Genomic DNA, 20952 nt, shown 5'->3' with positions numbered 1-20952 from the left:
GGACTGGTCAAATAGGGGTCTTGATTCCCCTACGCCATAAGAAGACACAGAAATACAAGCGGGAAAATGTTTAATGTAATGCCACAGCAGTCCACAGCTACCCATTTTTTATTTCTTACTACACTGTGCAGGGTTGGGATAAAGAGAGTGGAGCCAAAAATTCAGTAAATTTCTGATAACTTTATTGCAAAGACATAGCTTTAAAAAGTAACACAGCCCTCGTAGAAGCTGCTGCTACAGAGGATCTAAATATAGGAAGCTGAGTCTTCAGAATTTGCTCATCAACAAAGGAATGTCATCCGGTAACCTTCAAATGCAACTTCTGAGCTATTGCCCACGGCAATTTTTTTTCCTGTGTCCTAGACCTCCACTGTTAATTCAATAGTCTGAATAGAGTCTTTGTTTTAATACAACGTTCGGAGAGTTCGCTGCCTTTCTTAATAGCCTGAGGCATGCAAGGTTGATTTCCCATACAGCTACATTGGAAGTGCGCACTGAGGCACGCAGCCGGGCGCATCGGGTGTGTTTCCCACCCCTGGGTCCGAAGCCTGCTCTCTCACTTGCTCCAGCGCTCGGGTGTCCTCTGCCGGAGGCTTGGGCAGGTCCAACATGGTGGACAAGTCCTTCCTGGGAACCCCAGTCACCAACATCCAGTGGTTCTTTGGCTTTTCAACTCTGTGCGAATCCAGATAGGTGTGAGCAGCGACCTCTGCTTCCTTTCCAAAATAGGTTCTGAGGCAGGAAAGAATTAACACAGGTTGGAAATGGAATTACAACCCTCAGTAAGCTGTTACATTCATCTCAAGATACCTAGTTCAGCAGAGTGCTACATGAAGCCCTTGCAGGAAAGAAGTTTCTCTAAAACAGGACGTGTTTGCCAGCAAGACTCACCAGATTTGGGCAAGGACGAGGTGTATAGGACCCCATGATAGCTAAAAATCCTCTGTGGGGAAAGACTTGCATAATAGAAGGGGTTCTAAGGAAAGTTTTCACACCATCAAAGTTCTAGGTGGTAATATTTTTTTCGTCATCAAAGGACTTGTGTGCCTGGCCATCCTCTTTAAATTGAACTTCTTTGCCTATATTCACAGCCTCCACCCTCCAGCATGGCATTTTGCTGTACCCTGCTATACAGTACCTTAGGAAAAGATGCCGGTGGGCCACCAGCCCGCGATTCGTGTGGCAGTGAGTGATAAGAATCTTTGTGTTTGCCTTTAAAGATAAAGAAAGTGTGTTATTTGAATTACGAATCAAGGCATTCAGTTTCCTAAAGGCAAGACTTTGGAAATATTGTGTATATATATATATATATATATATATATATATATATACACTATATATATATAATATACTCAACATATTATATATAATATATTTATATAAAGTATCTATATATTGTATATATGAAAATCACTACCAAATAATGGAATAAATAATATAAATAAATAATGGAATAAATAAAATAACATGAAGATTACCAGTAGTTATTTATATATTATATACATATATAATACTGTATACTATATATAGTATATATGCTATATATATATATATATATATATATATACATAGTAGTTATATGCCAGTGCACATGCTCAGTTGCTTCAGTCATATCCGACTCTTTGTGACCCTAGGGACTGTAGCCCTCTGTCCATGGGATTCTTCAGGCAAGATTACTGGAGTGGGTTGCCCTCCTTTCCAAGGGGTCTTCCCGGCCCAGGGATCAAACCTGCGTTTCCTGTGTGTCTTGCATTTAAGGCAGATACTTTACCACTGAGCCATCAGGGAAGCCCAGTGGTTTTATAGATATATATATATCAACTGATAATCTTCATATTATTTTTGTACTTTTCTGACTTTTCATAAATGAACATATGTTGTTTATAATATATAAACAAAAAAGATATTATTTCAAAATCATATATATATATTAGGTAGGTAGAATAGGAAAAAGGAGTCCAGATGGCAGTGGCTAAAAGACAGAGGGAAAAGCCCACAAAAATAGAACAAAGGAAGGACCGGAGTGAGGACCTCAGGCAAAACAAACAGCCCTCCTGGCTAGCTCAATTTACATAGGGCAGGCCCAGGGAGAGGAGAAAAAAACATATAAAAAGAGGAGCCAAAAAGAGACCAGGGGGTTCTCTTTTCTTCAAGTCTTTTGGGTCAACCCACCCTCACACCTCAAGGTTATACTTCCCTTTGCTTTCTAAATAAAACTGAGCTGTAACACTGGTCTGTGTCTGTCGCTTCAAATTTTTGCTGCAGCGAGACAGAACCAAGGGAATTATACACTCCCCTGACATAGATGGTGCTGTGACTCGGATTTAACCTGTCTCAAACAATTTCAGCTTGGTCCCCATGAGGCAGAAGCCAAGCACAGCAGAAGCCCAACTCGGCAAAAGCGCCTGCGTTGGAAGCTGAATGTGAAGAAAACCCAGCGCAGGGGAAGTGACAAGAAGCCCAACGTGCTGGAAACCAGGACAGCAAAAACAAACTCAGCAGAAAACTCACGCGGCTCCGTCTCAGATTCCAGGAGACCTCTGGTTAGGGTAGGGAGTCCTCGCCCCTATGGCTGGAAGGACATTTGGCTAACAAAATCTTAATTCCTTTACAATCTCTCATTTCTTGTTTCCTCAACACCCCCCGCCACCCCCGCCATGAACAGGTGAGTGGCAGTGGGTGCCCCAGGGGGTCCCAAAGGCTCTACTATCTGCTGTGCCTTAGTAGATGTTGCCCAAGTGGATGGGGATTCTTCTGTCCTTAATCTTCTTTGTGCCAAGGATCAAGCCAATGAAAACTGTGAGCACAGGTCAGGTATTTAGCAGATTTCCCGGCAGGTTATGAAGGGGATTCCTCGGCACATTTTTCCCATTGCTTTTTTCTCCCATCCTTCAGCTCCTCTCTCCATCTTTGCCACTGCTTACAAAGCATTGGGCAGGTCATCATCTTCCCATTTCTGAAAGTTGTGTTTGAAACCATTTACCTAAGATTGGGACTCAAACCCATGTGGCAGAGACTCTGTGTTATGCTTAGTCACTTAGTTATATCCGACTGGGACTTGAGTCTGACCAAAATCCACGGTGCCTGGTTTTATGACCTAATGAAGCTCAGGCTTTTGATGTCTCATTGCAAAAAATTTAGTGAGAGACACAGTGATAGGTAAGAGGTGGATTTGTTTGGATTTAGAGAGAAGCACACTCCACAGCGTGTGGACCATTGCAGAGGGCAAGTGCAGAGGCCATGGAATGTGGTGTGGTTAGTTTTCTCAAGCTGGGTGATTTCATATGCTAATGAGTGGGACAATCATTCCAACAGTTGTGGAACCACCCACTCCTCGGTCTTTTGACAGTGCCTTGGAACTATCCTGGCACCTCTGGGTGTGTCATTTAGCTTACAGACTGAGGATCAAGGTTTAGTTGAATTTGACTTGTCATCTTTGATCCATTTTATTTTAATTGGTTTATGTTATTCCCTTGGATTATGTCATTTTTTCAGAAGTTGCACCCTACCCCCTTCCCTCCTGTTTCATGGTCTTTTCCTAAGCCCCGTCCAGGCCCACAATGTTGCCTCTACAATCTTCTGGAGGGACAACCATAAAACAGCTGGCCTTAGGGAGAGAAATGCTGTATAATATCCAATCTCTCTAGATATTTAGGCCTTCATCTTCCATGTTTCCTACAACATGCCCAACAACGTGCAACTCAGGTTCTAAACTTTTTGGCAAAGAGGGGATATAATGTCTCCCATGCTAAGGCACAGATAGTCAAGACAAAGGTCACTTACCTGGGAGTTCAGATTACACACAGGTCCAGGAGGCTGTCCTCTGATCGAATACAAGGAATCCTCCAGTTGCCCTCCCCCACGACTCAAAGACAACTGCAAGTTTTCCTGGGGCTAATTGGGTATTATAGAATCTGGATACCCAACTATGGTCTAATTGCCCAGCCCTTATATGAAATCTTGAAGGGACGGGATGATTCAATCCCACTGATGTGGGGAACTCCTTAAAAGAAGGCAGAGACTACACTAAAACAAGCCTTAACTCAAGCACCTGCCTTGAGGTTGCCAAACCCAGAAAAAGCATTCCAACTTTATGTCCACAAAAAAGAAGGAATAGCCTCGGGAGTGTTAACTCAAAGGTTGGGACCTGAGCCCTAGCCTATAGCTTACTCATGCAAGAGGCTCAACCCAACCACCTGAGGCTGGCCTCCCTGCCTTTGAAAGTTTGCAGCTATTACAATCCTGATAGAAGACGCTTTAAAACTCTCTTATGGGGGCAAATTAACTATTTTTACCAGCCACCAAGTGAAACAACTCCTAAATAGGAGAGGCCATTTATGGATGCCTGATCAAAGAATCCTCAGATATCAGGTAATGCTGATGGAAAATCCAGGCCTGACTATGTCCCCTTGTGAGGTTCTTAACCCTGCCACCCTCCTGCCTGCCCCCGAGGGCTCCTCTCCCCTTTCAGTCTTGCCTAGAAACCTTGGACCACTGGACAAAACCCCAAGAGGGACTGTCAGAAGATCCACTGACCGATCCTGAGGAAATCTGGTACGCTGATGGAAGCAGCTTTGTTTTGGATGGAAAAAGAAGAGCTGGATATGCAGTAGTCTCCAATTTTGAGACCATAGAGACTAAACCTTTGCCACCAGGTACTTCAGCCCAATCCGCTGAGCTCGTAGCCCTGACTCGAGCTTTAGAGCTGGAAAAGGAAAAAGAGTAGCCATTTACACTGACTCCAGGTATGCCTTTCTGGTGCTACATGCACATGCTGCTACTCGGAAAGAAAGGGGCCACTTGACCACCCGAGGGTCCCCATCAAATATGGTGATCAGATTCTTAGGCTCTTGGAGGCAGTTCATCTGCCCACCGAGGTTTCAGTCTCCCACTGTAAAGAACACCAAAAAGGGAGCACAGAAGTGGCAGGAGGGAACCAAGCAGCCGATCAGGCAGCTAAGAGAACAGCATTACAGAACCATGACCTAATAGGGGTTGCCACCTTAGTTCCTCAGACTAATTTGCCAAAAACTCCTTCATATACTGAAGGTGAGACTCTTAAAGCTAAGAGTGAGGGCTTTCAAGATCATATGGGGTGCTTGCAAAACGAGGGACTCCTTTTTCTCCCTGGGAACCGCCAATGGAAGCTGGTTAACTCCTTACATGCCACCACTCATTTAGGGGAGAAGACCCTCCAAAGATTGCTAAAAGGTCCTTCAGAGGAACAGGCCTCCAAACGACCATACGGCAAGTGGTCTCCTCTTGTCCCACTCGCCAATTAAACAACTCCCAAGGAGCTCAAAGACCCCAGCTGGCCCAGCCCATCCAATGACATGGGATCTACCCAGGAGAGGGCTGACTGATGAACTTCACCCAGATGCCAGTTTCTCAAAGGTATAAATACCTATTAGTCATGATAGATACATTCATAGGATGGATTGAAGGCTTTCCCACCTGAACTGAGAAGGCTGATGAGTGGTAAAAAATAAATAAATAAATAAATAAATAAATAAAAACTGCTCCATGAAATAATTATGAGATTTGGTCTGCCCCGATCATTACAAAGTGACAATGAGACATCATTTACTTCTAAGGTCACCCGAGGGGTCTTTAAAGCATTGGGCATTACTTATCTCCATTGTGCCTGGAGGCCTCAGTCTTCAGGAAAAGTAGGAAGAGCCAACCAATTCTTAAAATCAGTGATAAAAAAGATAACCCAGGAGACCTCCCTGGGATGGAAGGAGGCTTTACCAATAGCTCTCCTCTGCACCCGCATTGCCCCTAAGGAACAGGCTGGTCTTCGTCTTTATGAGATGCTATATGGGAGACCTTTGCTTATGTCAATGACCTCTTCCTCAATCCAGAGGCTCAGTCCCTCCAGTTTTATACCATGGCCATTGGGCAATTCCAACAGGACATACACTTGTGGGGTGTCAACCAGGACCCAAAAGATTCTAAGGAGTCATCACTATATGCTCCAGGGACTCAAGTCCTAATTAAAGTCTGGAAAGATGGGTTCCCCAAAGGCTCAACTCCAGCCCACATGGAAGGGCCCCCACCCTGTAATACTTTCTACCCCCAGAGCAGTCAAGGTACCATGATCCTGGATTCACTACTCATGAATCAAGCCATGGAAGAAAACAGAAGAGGACACTCCCTACACCTGTGAGTCCCTGGGAGATCTCAGATACCTATTCAGAAATGCAAACGAGTGCCATTCTAATGAACACCCCCAAAACTAAGTTTCTGGGGGATAAGATTTCTCAGGATAGAGCTAAAGAGCCAATACAGCTTGGTAGGGGTTGTATTCCAAAGCAGACAGGAGATAGATCTCCTGATCCTTGAACAAGGAGGGACTTGAGCCATCTTGAATGAGACGTGTTATTTCTGGGTAAATACCTCCTGCTAAGTTAAAAGAAAGTCTCACAGTCCTCAAGAAAAACATTCAGATCCTACAGGATCTCAAAGAACGAGCTAGAGAGTTAGGGTGACTACAATCTCTCTTTGGGGGATCCTTCTGGTGATAGGGAATTTGGAGTTGGCTAATGCCCTTACCAATCCTTGTCATCACCATATTGATGCTGCTTATGATTGCTCCGTGTATTATCAATTGTCTAACCCGTTTTGTCTCTGCCCAGGTCAACAAGCTATAACATGCAGTGCCAGTTCAACAAGGATACATAAAACTACAGCTGACCATAGGAAATATCACTCACCCTTAGATGCACACTACTATAAGGACTCTGAAGCTTGAGACCAGAAAGAGGGGGAGGCCCAGTGCCCCTCGAGATCCCAATTCAGCAGGAAGTAGCCAAAGAGACCTCGATGCCCCTATTCCCAAAGAACTGGGCCTCCCGTCTCTTGAGGGGGCAATGTTAGGTAGTTAGAATAGGGAAAAAGAGTCCAGAATGGCAGTGGCTGAAAGACAAACAAGGGAAATGCCCCCAAAAATAGAACAAAGGAAAGTCCAGGACTTGAGTGAGGACCTCAGGTAGAACAAACAGCCCTCCTGGCCAGCTCAGTTTACACAGGGCAGGCCCAGGGGGAGGAGAAAGAAACATGTAAGAAGAGGAGCCAAACTTGACCGGCGACTTCTCTTCTCTGTGAGTCTTTTGGGTCAATCCACCCTCATGCCACAAGGATGTATTTTCCTTTGCTTTCTAAATAAAACTGAGCTGTAACACTGGCCTGTCCATCGCTTCAAATTTTTGCTACAGCAAGACAGAACTGAGTAAATTACACACTCCCCCGAGATATAGATATAGATATAGATAGAGAGGGCGAGCAAGAGAGAGAGGTGGAATAACCTAGAAGTCAAACCTTTATAGATTAGTAAACACATTATTATAAATACATATATGATGGAACATTATATAATCATTTAAAGTCAATTTGGAGAAGATCCTTGACAATTGGAAATAGGGTCAGCGGTGTTTTTAAGTGGAAAAAATAAGAATATTCCTGATGTCCTAATTTTTTTTTAAATTAAATTTTCAGAAAACATAGACATGAAAAAAGAAAAGATAGCAGTGGCTTTCTCTGGAAGGTGGAACTACTGGTAATTTTCTTATTATTTTTTGTCCTTTTCTGACTTCCCATAAGTGAACATACATTGTTTATGATTAGAAAATAAAAGACATATTATTTCAAAATCCTGACTTATGTAAGCTAAAGGCAGTGTGAGATGTGAGAAAGCAGCTCTGACACCCAGGAGCTGGGCTGGCACCACCAGCTATGCCTTAGTGTTCCCTTGTGGAATATAATCAATTTCATACAATGTTCACATCAGACAAGGCCATGCTGTGACCACGATTGGTCAAGACAGAAAGAAGACCACTGTGTAACTGTGTCTGAACACAGCAGAACCATGAGCATTGTCCAAACCACAAAATACCAAATGTTCTCCTCTCCCAGAGAACAGGAGTGACGCAGCTTCCTTACTCAGGACAGCTTTGGCTGTGCGCTGGCCTGCCCTCTATAGATAAGATGCATTGAGACACACCTGCTTCCTGATGGCACCCAACCCCACTTCCTGAGACCCTCCCTGAACTCTCCCACCACAGCCCCAGTTCTGTAGCTTGTCCTTCCTGACAGTCTTTTACTGAGATGCCCCACCGTTTCCCGTGGTGCATGTTCTCCACCACTGAGACAAGAAATAAAGCTGACTCATTCAACCCCAGGTGCTCCTGACTGAAGGGCATTGACATGCGGATGGAAGTTGGACAGGTATGAAGTGTTCCATTTTGCAGAGGTGTCTGAGTGAGGCTCGAAGACCTGCCTCGGGCTGTGGCTTGAGTTAGCGATGGAGAAACAAACTTTTGGTGCCTGACAACCTATCTAACTTAACAACAGCAACAGAACCACCACCACCATTAAATTAACAACAATTAACACTTGGGAGTGCCCTCTGAGCCAGGCACTTTCCTTTTTTAAAATTTTTATCAGAGTATAAACTCCAGGAGGTAGTGAAGGACAAGAAAGCCTGGCATGCTGCAATCCATGGGCTGGCAAAGAGTCAGATGTGACTTAGAGACTGAACAACAACATAGTTGATTTGCATACAATATTGCACTAGTTTCAGGTACAAGCAAAGCGAATCAGTTTTATAATATATATATCTCCACTCTTCTTTTCTTGCACTTTTAAAAAAAGATTTGTCTATGCTATGCAACATGTGGGATCTTAGTTTGTCAACCAGGGAAGTCTCTTTCAATTTTCTCATAAGCATGGTAAATGTACTAACTGTTTAATCCTCATAAAACCTCATAAGTTAGACATCATCATATGTCCTCATTTTATAGATACTGAAGCTGAGATACTCACAGTTTAAATTGTGGAGATGAGAGGTAATTTCAAGGAGAACAAAGCTTGGCAAAGGCCAGCAGAAATCTGTCAAGCATGCATCATTGTGGACCATGTGTATATTCTCCATGCTGGGAGAAACACCCTTGCAGGGACTTCCCTGGTGGCCCACTGGCTAATACTCTGCACTCTCAGTCCAGGGGGTTCCAGTTCGATCCCTGGTCAGGGAATTAGATCCCATATTTCACAGCTAAGATCTGGTGCAGGGAAATAAATATTAAAAAAAAAAAAAAAAAAAGACCCTTGCAAACCTGGGTCCAGCTGTGGAGCTTGAGAGAGAACCCCACTGCATTGGGTAGATCCAGAGTGGCTGGTAACTGGAAATCCCTGGATGGCCAGCTCTTTAAGTCCTTCTTGGCTATAAGTCTGCACTCTCCCAATAACCTCTAATGACCCCACGGTCTTCATCTGCCTGATGCCACATGAGCAAAAAGCACAGCCTCTGGTACTTGAAACAGCTCTGCACCTCTGCACCTGCCTCCCCATCCAGAACTCTGCTGGCATCCGCAGGGCCCAGACTCCTGAGAAAACAGCCAGCCTTGTGCTCACCTGGCAGCTGCCCTGCCCTGTCCTTCACTCCTCCAGATTACCCAGGTTCTTTAGAAGTGAGGACTTGGGGAGCTCCCTGGTTGCCTAGTTGTTAGGATTCCAGGCTTTCACTGCCGTGACCTAAGTTCAGTCCCTGTTCAGGGAACTATGATCCTACAAGCCATGTAGCCAAAAAAAAAAAAAAGATTTTTTAGCTACAACACCAACTGCATAATCCATTAAGAATGAAACGGATAAATCTATCTGACTTAGTAGAAATGAGGACTTAACAGAAGCCTGAAAGAAAGCAGCAGCAGCATCTTTACAGTGTCAGGGGAGTGGTTGTCAGCCTCATCTCAGGGGCAGGGCCTGGGCCTCCGCATTTATATGAAGCCGTGTGGGTGACTCTATGTGCGGTCAGCATGGAGAAGCACTGAGGCAGGATGCTGCCACCGGGGAAAACAGTACTTGCCAAACTTGAGTTAGGAATGAAAACAAGGGACTGCCCTGGTGGTCCAGTGGCTAAGACTCTGTGCTTCCCATTTGAGTCAGCTCTAATGAGGTGGATGAACCTAGAGGCTGTTATACAGACTGAAGTAAGTCAGAAAGAGAAAGACAAATATCAGATATTAACACACATATATGGAATCTAGAAAGATGACACTGGTGATCCTACTTGTAGGGCAGCAAAGGACACACAGACAAAGAGAACAGACTTGTGGACACAGTGGGGGAAGGAGAGGGTGGGATGATGTGAGAGAGTAGTATTGAAACATATACATTACCATATGTAAAACAGAGAGCTAATGGAAAGTTGCTGTATGACACAGAGAGCTCAAACCCAGTGCTCTATGACAACCTAGAGGGGTGGGATGGGGTGGGAGGTTTAAGAGGGAGGGGACATACGTATACCTGTGGCTGATTCATGCTGATACATGGCAGAAATCATCACAATATTGTAAAATAATTATCCTCTAATTTAAATTAAAAAAGAAATAGACTGTGCTTCCACTGAAGGGGGTGCAGGTTCACTCTCTGGTCAGGGAACTGTTTATAAGATCCCACATGCCATGCAGTGCAGCATAAAAAAAATTTTAATAAAAATAAATAAATAATATATATTTTTAAAAGAAATGAAAAAGAGACAGAGTGAAAGTCCACAAGGCACAGGAGCCATCCATCAGAGCCCTGACAAGCCTCCGTCTTACACGCAGGAAGGCTTTGCAGCGGCTTCGCAGCCACTTCACAGCATCGGCACATACAGCTGCACTCACCAGGACAGGGGAGCCCTCATACTCCAGACGAAGCTGGGGATGAGGGAAGGCGGCCTGCCAGCAGTTCAGGTAGGAATCCTCGTGTGTCAGGGATACTTCCTGGAGCCAGGACCTCTTGGATGACTTCAGAAGGGTCCTGTGGTCACTTGATAAATATAACTGAAAAGGACAACAAGCAGATGTTTTCTGTCACATCTATGCAAGCAGCAGTTCACTAGCTGGATGGCCAGTGTGTTCAAAAATGAAAGTGTTCGTCACTCAGTCGTGGCCGACTCTGTGCTACTCCATGGGCTGAGCCCATGGGATTCTCCAGGCAAGAATGCTGGAGTGGGCTGCCATTCCCTTCTCCAGGGATCTTCCCAACCCAGGGATTGAACCTGGGTCTCTCATACTGACAGGCAGATTCTTTACTGTCTGAGCCACCAGGGAAGCCCAGTGTGTTCAAAAGCAGTTTTCAAACGCCCTGCTCTTACTGATTGTATGAGGACAGTCAACTTTATCTCAAAAAGGCCGTCTCCGAGGCTGAGACTACTCACCCTCGCATCACCTCCAACTGCTTTCCCTTTTTTGAATACCAAACCCAGCCTCCTTTTCCTTCTTCTGCACTCCTCCTCTTGTTCAGGGCATCGGGTTTGGATCAGTATTTCATTCATTATGAATAATGTTGCATGAAATGTACTGTGTGAAGTGAATGCTCTTAAAACCAGCACCAGCACAGCTGATATTCATATGTAAGCCTTCAAGGGGGCCTCAGCCCCTCTGGAATTGATGTCCACACTTGAGACTTCTGTCAGCTCTCTGGCTGACTTTTTAATGTTGCAGCACCCCATTTTGCTAAAAAGTTCCTAATGTTAGTTCCTGGTCAGCTGTTTACCAATACACCTTCCACCCTGCCCCTGGCAGTTGTTTCTGCATATTTTGATTACTGTTCATTAAACATCTTTTCTATGCAAAGCTGTGGCATGAAGCGCTCTGGGGAAGGTGGAAATGAGTTACTGCCCTCTAGAAGTTTCCTGACTAACAGGAGAGGGGATTGAAATGGGAGCATCTGTAAGGTATGGTGTCCAGCAGGGATGCCAAGAGCTACAGGAGGGGACAGGTGGGAACACTTGTTCTCCCAGGGGCTCAGGAAAGACCCCAAATAGGAGGTGATGTTTCACCAGGGAGCCAGAGGGGATGAGCATGGGCCAGGACAGAGGGGATATATTGTTGTTGTTCAGTCGCTCAGTTGTGTCTGACTCTTTTATGACCCCATAGGCTGCAGCAAGCCAGGCTTCTCTGTCCATGGGATTTCCCAGACGAGGAAACTGGAGCGGGTGGCCATTTCCTTCTCCAGGGGATCTTCCCAACCCAGGGATGGAACCCTCGTCCCCTACATTGGCAGGCGGGTTTTTTACCACTGAGCCACCACTGAAGCCCCAGGGACATATTACAGAGGGTTTTAAATGCCAGTCAACAGCAACACTTAATGCAGAGGGCAGTTGGGAGGTGGGAAGAGGGAGCACTACCGACTTTTCGTTGGAGATGGGAGGTCAGAAGAGCTGACCTTTTAAATGATCAACCCGACAGCATCCTGCCAGTATGGGATAAAGTCAGGACAGACTGAAGGGATCAAGCTATGGGGAAGTGGCATCAGGAATGCAAAGATGGATCAGACTGCATTATGAAGGAAGAGCCATAGGACCTAACAACTGGAGCTGTATGTGGGTGGGAAAGAAAGATAGGTCCAAGATGTACTGTGGCTTCAGCCTGGCTGATGGGGAGAATGGCCATGCCATTCCGAGCTAATGGAAAATAATATACATCTCAAGCCACGAATGTTGCTTTTTTCATATAAAGAAAAATATTAATACAATTAGGAACAAATCTAGATGGCCACCATCACCAGATTTTTCATAAATACCTTGAAAGGGCTTGCTAATTAAAAGATGAGAAATAGAAATAAGAGGTATGAGAACTTGGGATGAGATAAAATTGTCATAATTTGACCATGAGATGACTGTATACCTAGAAGTCACAGGAGAAGCAACTAGAATTCATGAGTAAGTGATTTTATCAAAGATGAGAAGAAAAAAATCAATGATTTTCCTGTATTTTTTACTGCAACTGTCAAAAGGACCTGCCTTAATAGCTCCCAAAATAGAAGATATCAAATAATAACCTTGACGAGATCAGTGTCAGATCTATGGGCAGGAGAGCACAAAACTTTACTGAGATGTAGAAAGGAATAATTGTATAGGGACTTCCCTGGTGGTCCAGTGGTTAGGAGTCTCCGCTCACACTACAGGGGGTGCAGGTTCAATTCCAGTTTGGGGAAGATCCCACATGCCTCACAATGTGGCCAAAAAAAAAAAAGGCAAAGAAACAAAGAAAGAAAAGAATAATTGAAGAAACAGACATCTCAGAAGACAAATACTGTAAAGCTACTAAACAAGTGAATGTACTTAATTTTACAATGTCAGTCAAAACACCAAGTGATTTTCCCCCTATAGGGGTAGAGGGACTTGAAAAAATTATTACTACATTTAACTGAAAGATTAATTCCTAACATAATTCAAAGAAGGAATTAGCCCTACAAGTCCTCTAAGTTGTATTATAAAGCTACAGTTGGGGAATAAAAAAAAAAAGACAACTTCAGTTCAACAGTCCCAAATAAGAAGCTCAGAAACAGCCATATGTAATCATGTACGCAGCACATTTCAGTGAAGAAAGGGATAATTACTCAAGAAATAACACAGATACAACCAACAAGTCATTTGGGGGAAATTCAGATGTTCACATTAAGCCCTTGATCAAAATAAATCCCAAGTGGATGAAAGAATAAACTTAAGCAATACTTTAAGTTCAGACATCTAAAAATTAATACAAGTTACTCTTTTTATCACATCTTTGGAACAGACTTCAAAGGCTCTGAGCCATGGAAGGAATTACAAAGAAAAGCACTGATAGGTTTGACTCAAACATAGATTAGAACAGATACAATTTAAGAGCCAAGCAACAAAAGAGAGGAAATACTAGCAACACACATGACACATTTTTATCATCTGTGAAAGAGCAGATATTAAAGCCTAAAGCAATGAACAGGCAAAGAATAGATGATTTACAGGAAAGAGAAAGAGCGATGAGATGGAAGGGGGAGGTAGCAAAAGAAGGAGCAGGAAAAGAGAGAGAAAGGGAAAAGAAAAGAATAAAATAATATCTAAATGTTGTAGTGCTTGTGATCTTCCCTATATTTTAAGATCTTCCCTTTATAAAGTGAGCCAAAATGTTAGTAGGGTTCCTCTCTCGATAAAACAGTGATGATTTACTGTCCTCTCTCTGATGAGATATTTCCTCTAATTTTCACATTTAAAATCAGGCTGCACATGGGGAAGTTTATGAAAAAGGAAGCTTGAGAAAAGAATTTTATGTGTGGTCAGGATTGATTAAGATTAGATTGAATTTAATTACATCAATGAATTTTATTATTAAAAGTAAAGTAATACAAAAAAAATTCAGCTGCACATTATGGGTAGACTTACATATTGTCATACTGAGTAAATTCAGACAGAGAAGGAGAAATATCATATGATATCACTCATAGGCAGAATCTAAAAAGAAACGGTACAAATGAACTTATTTACAAAACAGACTCACAGACTTAGACAATGAACTTCTGGTTGCTGGGGGAGGTGAGGTGGGGGAAAGGATGGGGGAAGGGATAGTTAAGGGAGTTTGGGATGGATACGTACACACTGCTCTGTTTAAAATGGATAACCAATAAGGACCTAGTGCATAGTACAGGGAGCTCCACTCAGTGTTATGTGGCAACCTGGATGGGAGGGGAGTTTAGGGGAGAGAGGATACATATTTATGTGTGTCTGAGTCCCTCTGACCATCACCTGATGCTATCACAGCACTGTTAATCAGCTATACTCCAATATGAAACAAAAAGTTAAAATAAAATCAGGCTGCAGCTTACCATCTACGGTGGTTCAGAGTGTAACTGCCAGCATTAATTTCTTAGTGGTACAAAAATAATAATGATGATGATGATGCCACATCAAACAATAAAGGAATCTTTGATTCAATGAAAAATGTTACATTAACACCAGCTCTGCCATTTGGTAGACATGTGACTTGGAACAAAATCAAGTAACTTGCTGTGCCTCAGTTTTCCCATCAGTAAAACTGTGGTAAAATAGTCCTTATTTTTAAAGACTTGTTGGGAGGAATAAATGAGTTAATGTGTGTGAAGCACTATACATGTAGTAAGGTATAATTGGAAAAGACTTTGATGCTGGGAAATATTGAAGGCAGGAGGAGAAAGGAGCGACGGAGGATGAGATGGTTGGATGGCATCACAACCTCAATGGAAATGAATTTGAGCAAACTCTGGGAGATAGTGAAAGACAGGGAAGGAAGGCTTGGCATGCTGCAGTTCATGAGGTCACAAAGAGTCGGACATGACTTAGTGACTAAACAACAACAACAACATGGTATAACCTCCATTTTTATAGACAAGATGCAAAAAGGTTAAATAACTTAGCCCAAAGTCCCATCCCATAGGTATGCATCTCAGCTGGAATTCATATTTGTCTGAATCCCCAAGGTGGAGGTAAAGATCAAAGACTCATGCTCCCTGATTTATGCAAATATGTTAGCACGGGTGACATTAAACAGCTGTCAGGGCCTCTCACCTTCTGAGATGGCCTACATTCTGCCTATGGAGTGTGTATCTCCCTGAATAAACCTTTTTTCACTTAAAAAAGAAGCTGTCAGATTATTATTATATAACCTGATCATTTAACTTACAAGTGGAGGTGGTATGAATTTTTGCTTTTTACCAGATGTATTGCAAAAAGAGTTTTTTCCCCCTTACTCTTTAGATTTTAAGGATGTATTTTTGTAATCCATGAGGTTGGAAGCAAAGAATTGGCCCAAAACTGCCTTGGAAAAGCTGCAGTCTGATACTACAATGAGACCAGAGATGGAGCCCATACCTGTAGAGTTCTCTGTCCACTTCAGTAAGTAGCCAGTAGCCCACCTGGAAACAAAAGTGACTGGTCCCAGTAGACATGCAACATGATGACTCACCATTCTGTCGTCAAATCCTCCTGTTATCCCAAGGCGGAAGTTCTGCCCGTATCTGAGGACTTGACCGATGACCTCTCCAGCCGCACTGTCGGTGGAGAATGAATACAATGTCAATTCTCTGTATTAGGATCGTTCTACAGCTTTATGTTTGTGTGTATGCAGTTTTGTTTATAATTTTCTTGGTGGTTTAGTCCCTAAGTCATGTCCAACTCTTACAACCCCATGGACTCTCTATATACCATGTTGTTGTTGTTCAGTCGCTAAGTCGTGCAATCCCACAGACACCAGAGACCAGGCTCTGCTATCTGTGGAATTTTCCAGGCATACAGAATACTGAGTGGGTTGCCATTTCCTTTTCCAGGGGATCTCTCCAACCCAGAGACCAAACCAGGTAGCGCTAGTGGTAAAGAATCTGCCTGCCAGTGCAGGAGATGCAAGAGATTTGGGTTCAATCCCTAGATCACGGAAGAGTCCCTGGAATAGGAAAATGGCAACCTGTTCCAGTATTCTCGCCTGAGAAATTCCATGGACCAAGAACCCTGGCAGGCTACAGCCTATGGGGTCCCAAAGAGCTGAACAAAACTGAGATGATGCCTACTCATGTACAGTAACTGAAATAAGTCACTAACTAAAAGATCTTTTCTTTTGACCTTCAAATCTTGCTGGCACCTTATTCACTACCTTCCAACACAGTCGGGACACAGAACGTTCCCACTCTGTGAGCTTAGGTTGGACCGAGCACATCATATTGTCCTACACTAATGAACTGGCCCAAGTTCACTGACATCTTTTTTTAACTGAAGTACAATTGAGATATAATGCTACATTTAGTTTTAAGTATATACAACATAAGTCAACATTTATATACATCATGAGATGATCACCACGATAAATCTAGTTACCACTTGATGACATTTAAAATTATTATGATATTACTGACTATATTCCCTAGCCTATACATGACATTTCCAAACACTGACATCTTTAGAGAGAAGCAAGGTAACAAATTTGCAGACATTTGGTATACTCTTCCCTCTTAATCTTCCAAGAAACAGAAATTGTGATCAATTTTTAGTTGTTTTAACATAAATAGTCTGCATTTAAAAAAATCTAAAGACTTAAAGGACTGACTGTATGCCTATCATATAAACTTGCTATCATTAGTAACAAACTGGAAGCAATAACTTTTAATTGTTATTATATATCTATCCTCCAAGGACTTAAATGCTCATCTACAAAAACTCAAGCACATTTTAAGTGGATAATTAATTTTAAAGGAGCAAATCTCTGTGTACTGTCTTACATTTAACTATATATTTCTGATGCAGAAGTAGCATAGCAACATTAAAAATAATGAAAGCACTTGGATGAGCTCAAAGCATTGGGAAATGATATTAGGAAAACCCCACTTGGCTTCTCAAGCAGAATTTGAATTTTATTCCCTGGATCAATACTTTCAAATGAAGCATCTAGAATTGAGCTCAAGTTACCCATTATCCTGATGTTTATGGAAAAGGGATTGTAAAGATCCCTTGATGATCATTCTCAAGATAAGAAAACAGGATGAGAATCACAGAGAATGAATGTTCATATAACCTCTGACTCCAATCAGCAGTGCTCTCATTCCAGGGGATCCTTAAGCTGCAAGTGAAAAGAGATTTGTGATGCAAAGGAGCCTATTATACAATTCAAGTTTCTTTACCACAAAATAGTAAAAGTGTTTCTGCCAACTGGGATCTTGGTTTGAGCTGCACTCAGGCCACAGGGCACCTCTAATTCATTGCTCAGATGGGCTTTAATCTCATCTGGAGTCATACACAGGCTGAGGTCCCCGCGCAGAAACAGATCAGCCTCTGTCTCAGGATGGTCGGGATTCACAAGCATCACTTTGTCGCCATAGTGAATGTATCCGTCTTCAGATACGGAAAGCTGCATCTGCAGTTGAAATAGGAGTTTTTCAAATAAACTGTGCAATTCCTTCTGCCACCGCAGATGTACCCCATTTTATTTTATCTTAATTTTTGGCTGCACCCCGTGGCATGTGGGATACAGTTCCCTGACCATGGATGGAACCCACGCCCCCTGCATTGGAAGGCAGAGTCTTAACCACTGGACCACTGGGGATGTCCCTACCCTATTTAAATAAGGATTGGACTTGAATTTCCTCGGATCCTTATTCTTTCTTTTCGTGCCACCAACCTGCTCCCAATTTGCCAAGCTGAAATCCCTGATAATCCCAAATGAAGTAAAACAAAGCTCATGAGAAATCACATGGATTGATTCCATTACTATTCCAGGAAAATTACTATTCCATTACATTCCTTGAAAATTTCTTGAGCACCAACAAAAGGGCATTTTACTTATGAATGCATCAACCTATTCATTTCTTAATTCGGAGAGGCTTCCCTGGTAGCACAGTTGATAAAGAATCTGCCTGCAATGCAGGAGACTCAGGTTCGATCCCTGGGTTGAAAAGACCCCCTGGAGAAGGAAATGGCCACCCATTCCAGTATTCTTCCCTGGAAAATCCTATGGACAGAGGAGCCTGGCAAGCCACAGTCCATGGGGTCACAAGAGTCCGACACGATTAATTTGGAAAACATAGATAAACATAATTAATAGTAAACTTCTCATGTTTCTAAGATCTTGTTTTTGTTGTTTAGTCACTCAGTCACATCTGACTCTTTTGCCACTGCATGGACTGTAGCCCTCCAGGCTCCTCTGTTCATGGGATTTCTCAAGCAAGAATGCTGAAGCGGGTGCCATTTCCTTCTCCAGGAGATTTTCCTGACCGAGGGATCAAACCCAGGTCTCCTGCATTGGCAGGTGAATTCTTTACTGCAGAGCTACAAAGGAAGCTCTTCTAAAATCTTAGGGAATTTTAAACATTGTGATTATGTAAAGAGAAAAATGGGAATTTTCCAAATGATCACTCACTTATGGAATATGTGCTTTTTAACATATTCTCACGCTTAATTTGATAAAGTTTTGAAAACATTGTTTGAATTTACAATTACCGGTCTCAAAAGATTCTCTTTTAGTCTTCTGTTTCTCTGTATGAGAAGTTGTCCTTTATCCCTCTTTGCTAAGAAGTCTTTCATGATCTCCTGGTTAAAGAAAAAAATGAATGAAATCCAAACAGTCCACAAGAGTCCTGAATAATACACACACTTAGAGCTTTTAGGTCAAAAGAACATCAAGTTGAAAAAGCAAAATTTTAGAAGGAAAGAAGAAATGTGAGGATAAAGGAAGTGGTAGCCTTTTCAGCATTACATTTTAGCATTACTTTTTAAATTTCATTTGGAATGTTTAGAAAAACAAGAAAGACAGGGAAAAGAATAATCACCTGTAATTACTTCAACCAGTGACAAACATGAGTAATATTTGAAGGTCATATGCTCCCCCTCCTGAGGTCTCTGCTAGTTCTATGATGATGAACACTAGAAGTCCTTCCTGATGGCCCAGGGTCTAGTTAAGACCACCATAGGAGAAATTCAGGGCAATGAGTATAAGATTAGTAAAAGGCATGCTACTGGGACCCTTGCTGCTGCTGCTGCTGCTAAGTCGCGTCAGACGTGTCCGACTCTGTGCGACACCATAGACAGCAGCACACCAGGCTCTGCCGTCCCTGGGATTCTCTAGGCAAGAACACTGGAGTGGGTTGCCATTTCCTTCTCCAATGCATGAAAGTGAAAAGTGAAAGTGAAGTTGCTCAGTCATGTCCGACCCTCAGCAACCCCATGGACTGCAGCCTTCCAGGCTCCTCCGCCCATGGGATTTTCCAGGCAAGAGTACTGGAGTGGAGTGCCATTGTCTTCTCCACTGGGACCCTTAGGAGGTGATATGTGACGAGGATCGGGGCAGTAATTTTGCTTAGGGCCTGCCTTCTCACCTGGACTGAAGCTTCGAGTCTGTAGGTCTCTAAGGAACAGAGGGAATTTAGTGGGGCTCTGGACTAAGGGAGAGACACAGACAGGGATGTTGAGAGTTTGGGAGGCCTAGAGATGCAGTGAACCTAGAGTCTGTCATACAGAGTGAAGTAAGTCAGAAAGAGAAAGAAAAATATCATATATTAACATATACATATGGAATCTAGAAAAATGGTACTGATAGACCTATTTGCAGGACAGGAATAGAGATGCAGACATAGAAAGTGGACTTGTGAACACAGTGGGGGTGTGGAAGGGAACAGTGGGACGAATCGAGAAAGTAGCATTGGCGTATATACACTATCACGTGTGAAATAGATCGCTAGTGGGAAGCTGCTGTGCAGCAAAGGGAGCTCAGCTGGTGCTCTGTGATCACCTGGGGGGAGGGGCAGAATGGGGAGACGGGAGGGAAATCCAACAAGGAGGGGAGATATATATATACACACATACATATAGCTGATTCACTTTGCTGTACAGCAGAAGCTGTACCTGGACCTCATAGACTGTAGCAGGAGGCTGCAGAGTCTGACATGACAGTGACTGAGCACCACCAACATCACAATTGCCTTACAATGCTGTGTTAGTTTCTGCTGTACAACAATGTGAATCAACTATAAGGACATATATGTCCCCTCCCTCTTGGACCTCCCTCCCTCCCCACACCCATCCCACCCTCTAGGTCACCACAGAGCACCCAGCTGAGCTCCCTGTGCTGTGCAGAAGCTTCCCACTAGCTCTCTGTTTTACACATGGAAGTTAGACTCCAATAAAAGCAAATAAAAGTTAAAAACTAAAAAGAGAGAGAGTAGAAGGGCGTGAACTTGTGGGACAGCCTGTGACAGTCTCAGGGAGTTCATAGGGAGATGGGGTTTTAGGGACATTGGATATGAGCTGGGTGAGAAAGGCGGCTTGGGATGCTCAAAGAAGGGGCCGAAACTTGGGCCAAGGGTGGGAGTCCCCGGGCCATGGGTGGGCTGTGCCGGGCCACACCCTTCGTACCTCCTCCAGGTAGACGTCCTCATTCCAGTTGCCAATTCGGACTCGTGGACCGTACAGGTTCTGCGCCATCGTTCCCAGCTCTCCCACCAACAAGCTTGGGGCACGGCGCCTGTGTTAGATTCCTCGTCGCCATGACGACCCAGCGCCCAGCGATTGGCCAAAGGTAGGGACCCTGCTAGCCAATAAATGACCACACGCGAGTCGCGCTGGGCTGAGCGCTGCAGCACCCCAGGGGCTGTCACCCACCTCCACCTCCAACCTCATTCCGCCTCACTTCCATCTTT

The 20952-nt window shown here is 43.5% G+C and overlaps 1 protein-coding gene across 1 annotated transcript; it reads right to left on the bottom strand.

Annotated features, from left to right (window-relative positions):
• Window positions 1–476: 476 nt before the first annotated feature.
• CFAP161 (cilia and flagella associated protein 161) lies at window positions 477–20737 on the bottom strand. The gene is made up of 6 exons (XM_068991591.1): window positions 20669–20737; window positions 18758–18847; window positions 17443–17675; window positions 15741–15825; window positions 1139–1212; window positions 477–732 (listed from the first exon to the last, which is right to left on the bottom strand). The coding sequence occupies exons 1-6, from the start codon at window positions 20735–20737 to the stop codon at window positions 477–479; spliced, it is 807 nt and encodes a 268-aa protein (XP_068847692.1).
• Between the last annotated feature and the right edge of the window lie 215 nt (window positions 20738–20952).

The sequence above is a fragment of the Capricornis sumatraensis genome, chromosome 19, assembly GCF_032405125.1.
Source record: "Capricornis sumatraensis isolate serow.1 chromosome 19, serow.2, whole genome shotgun sequence".
Classification (NCBI taxonomy): Eukaryota; Metazoa; Chordata; class Mammalia; order Artiodactyla; family Bovidae; genus Capricornis; species Capricornis sumatraensis.
This window is presented reverse-complemented; position numbering and strand designations above follow the sequence as displayed.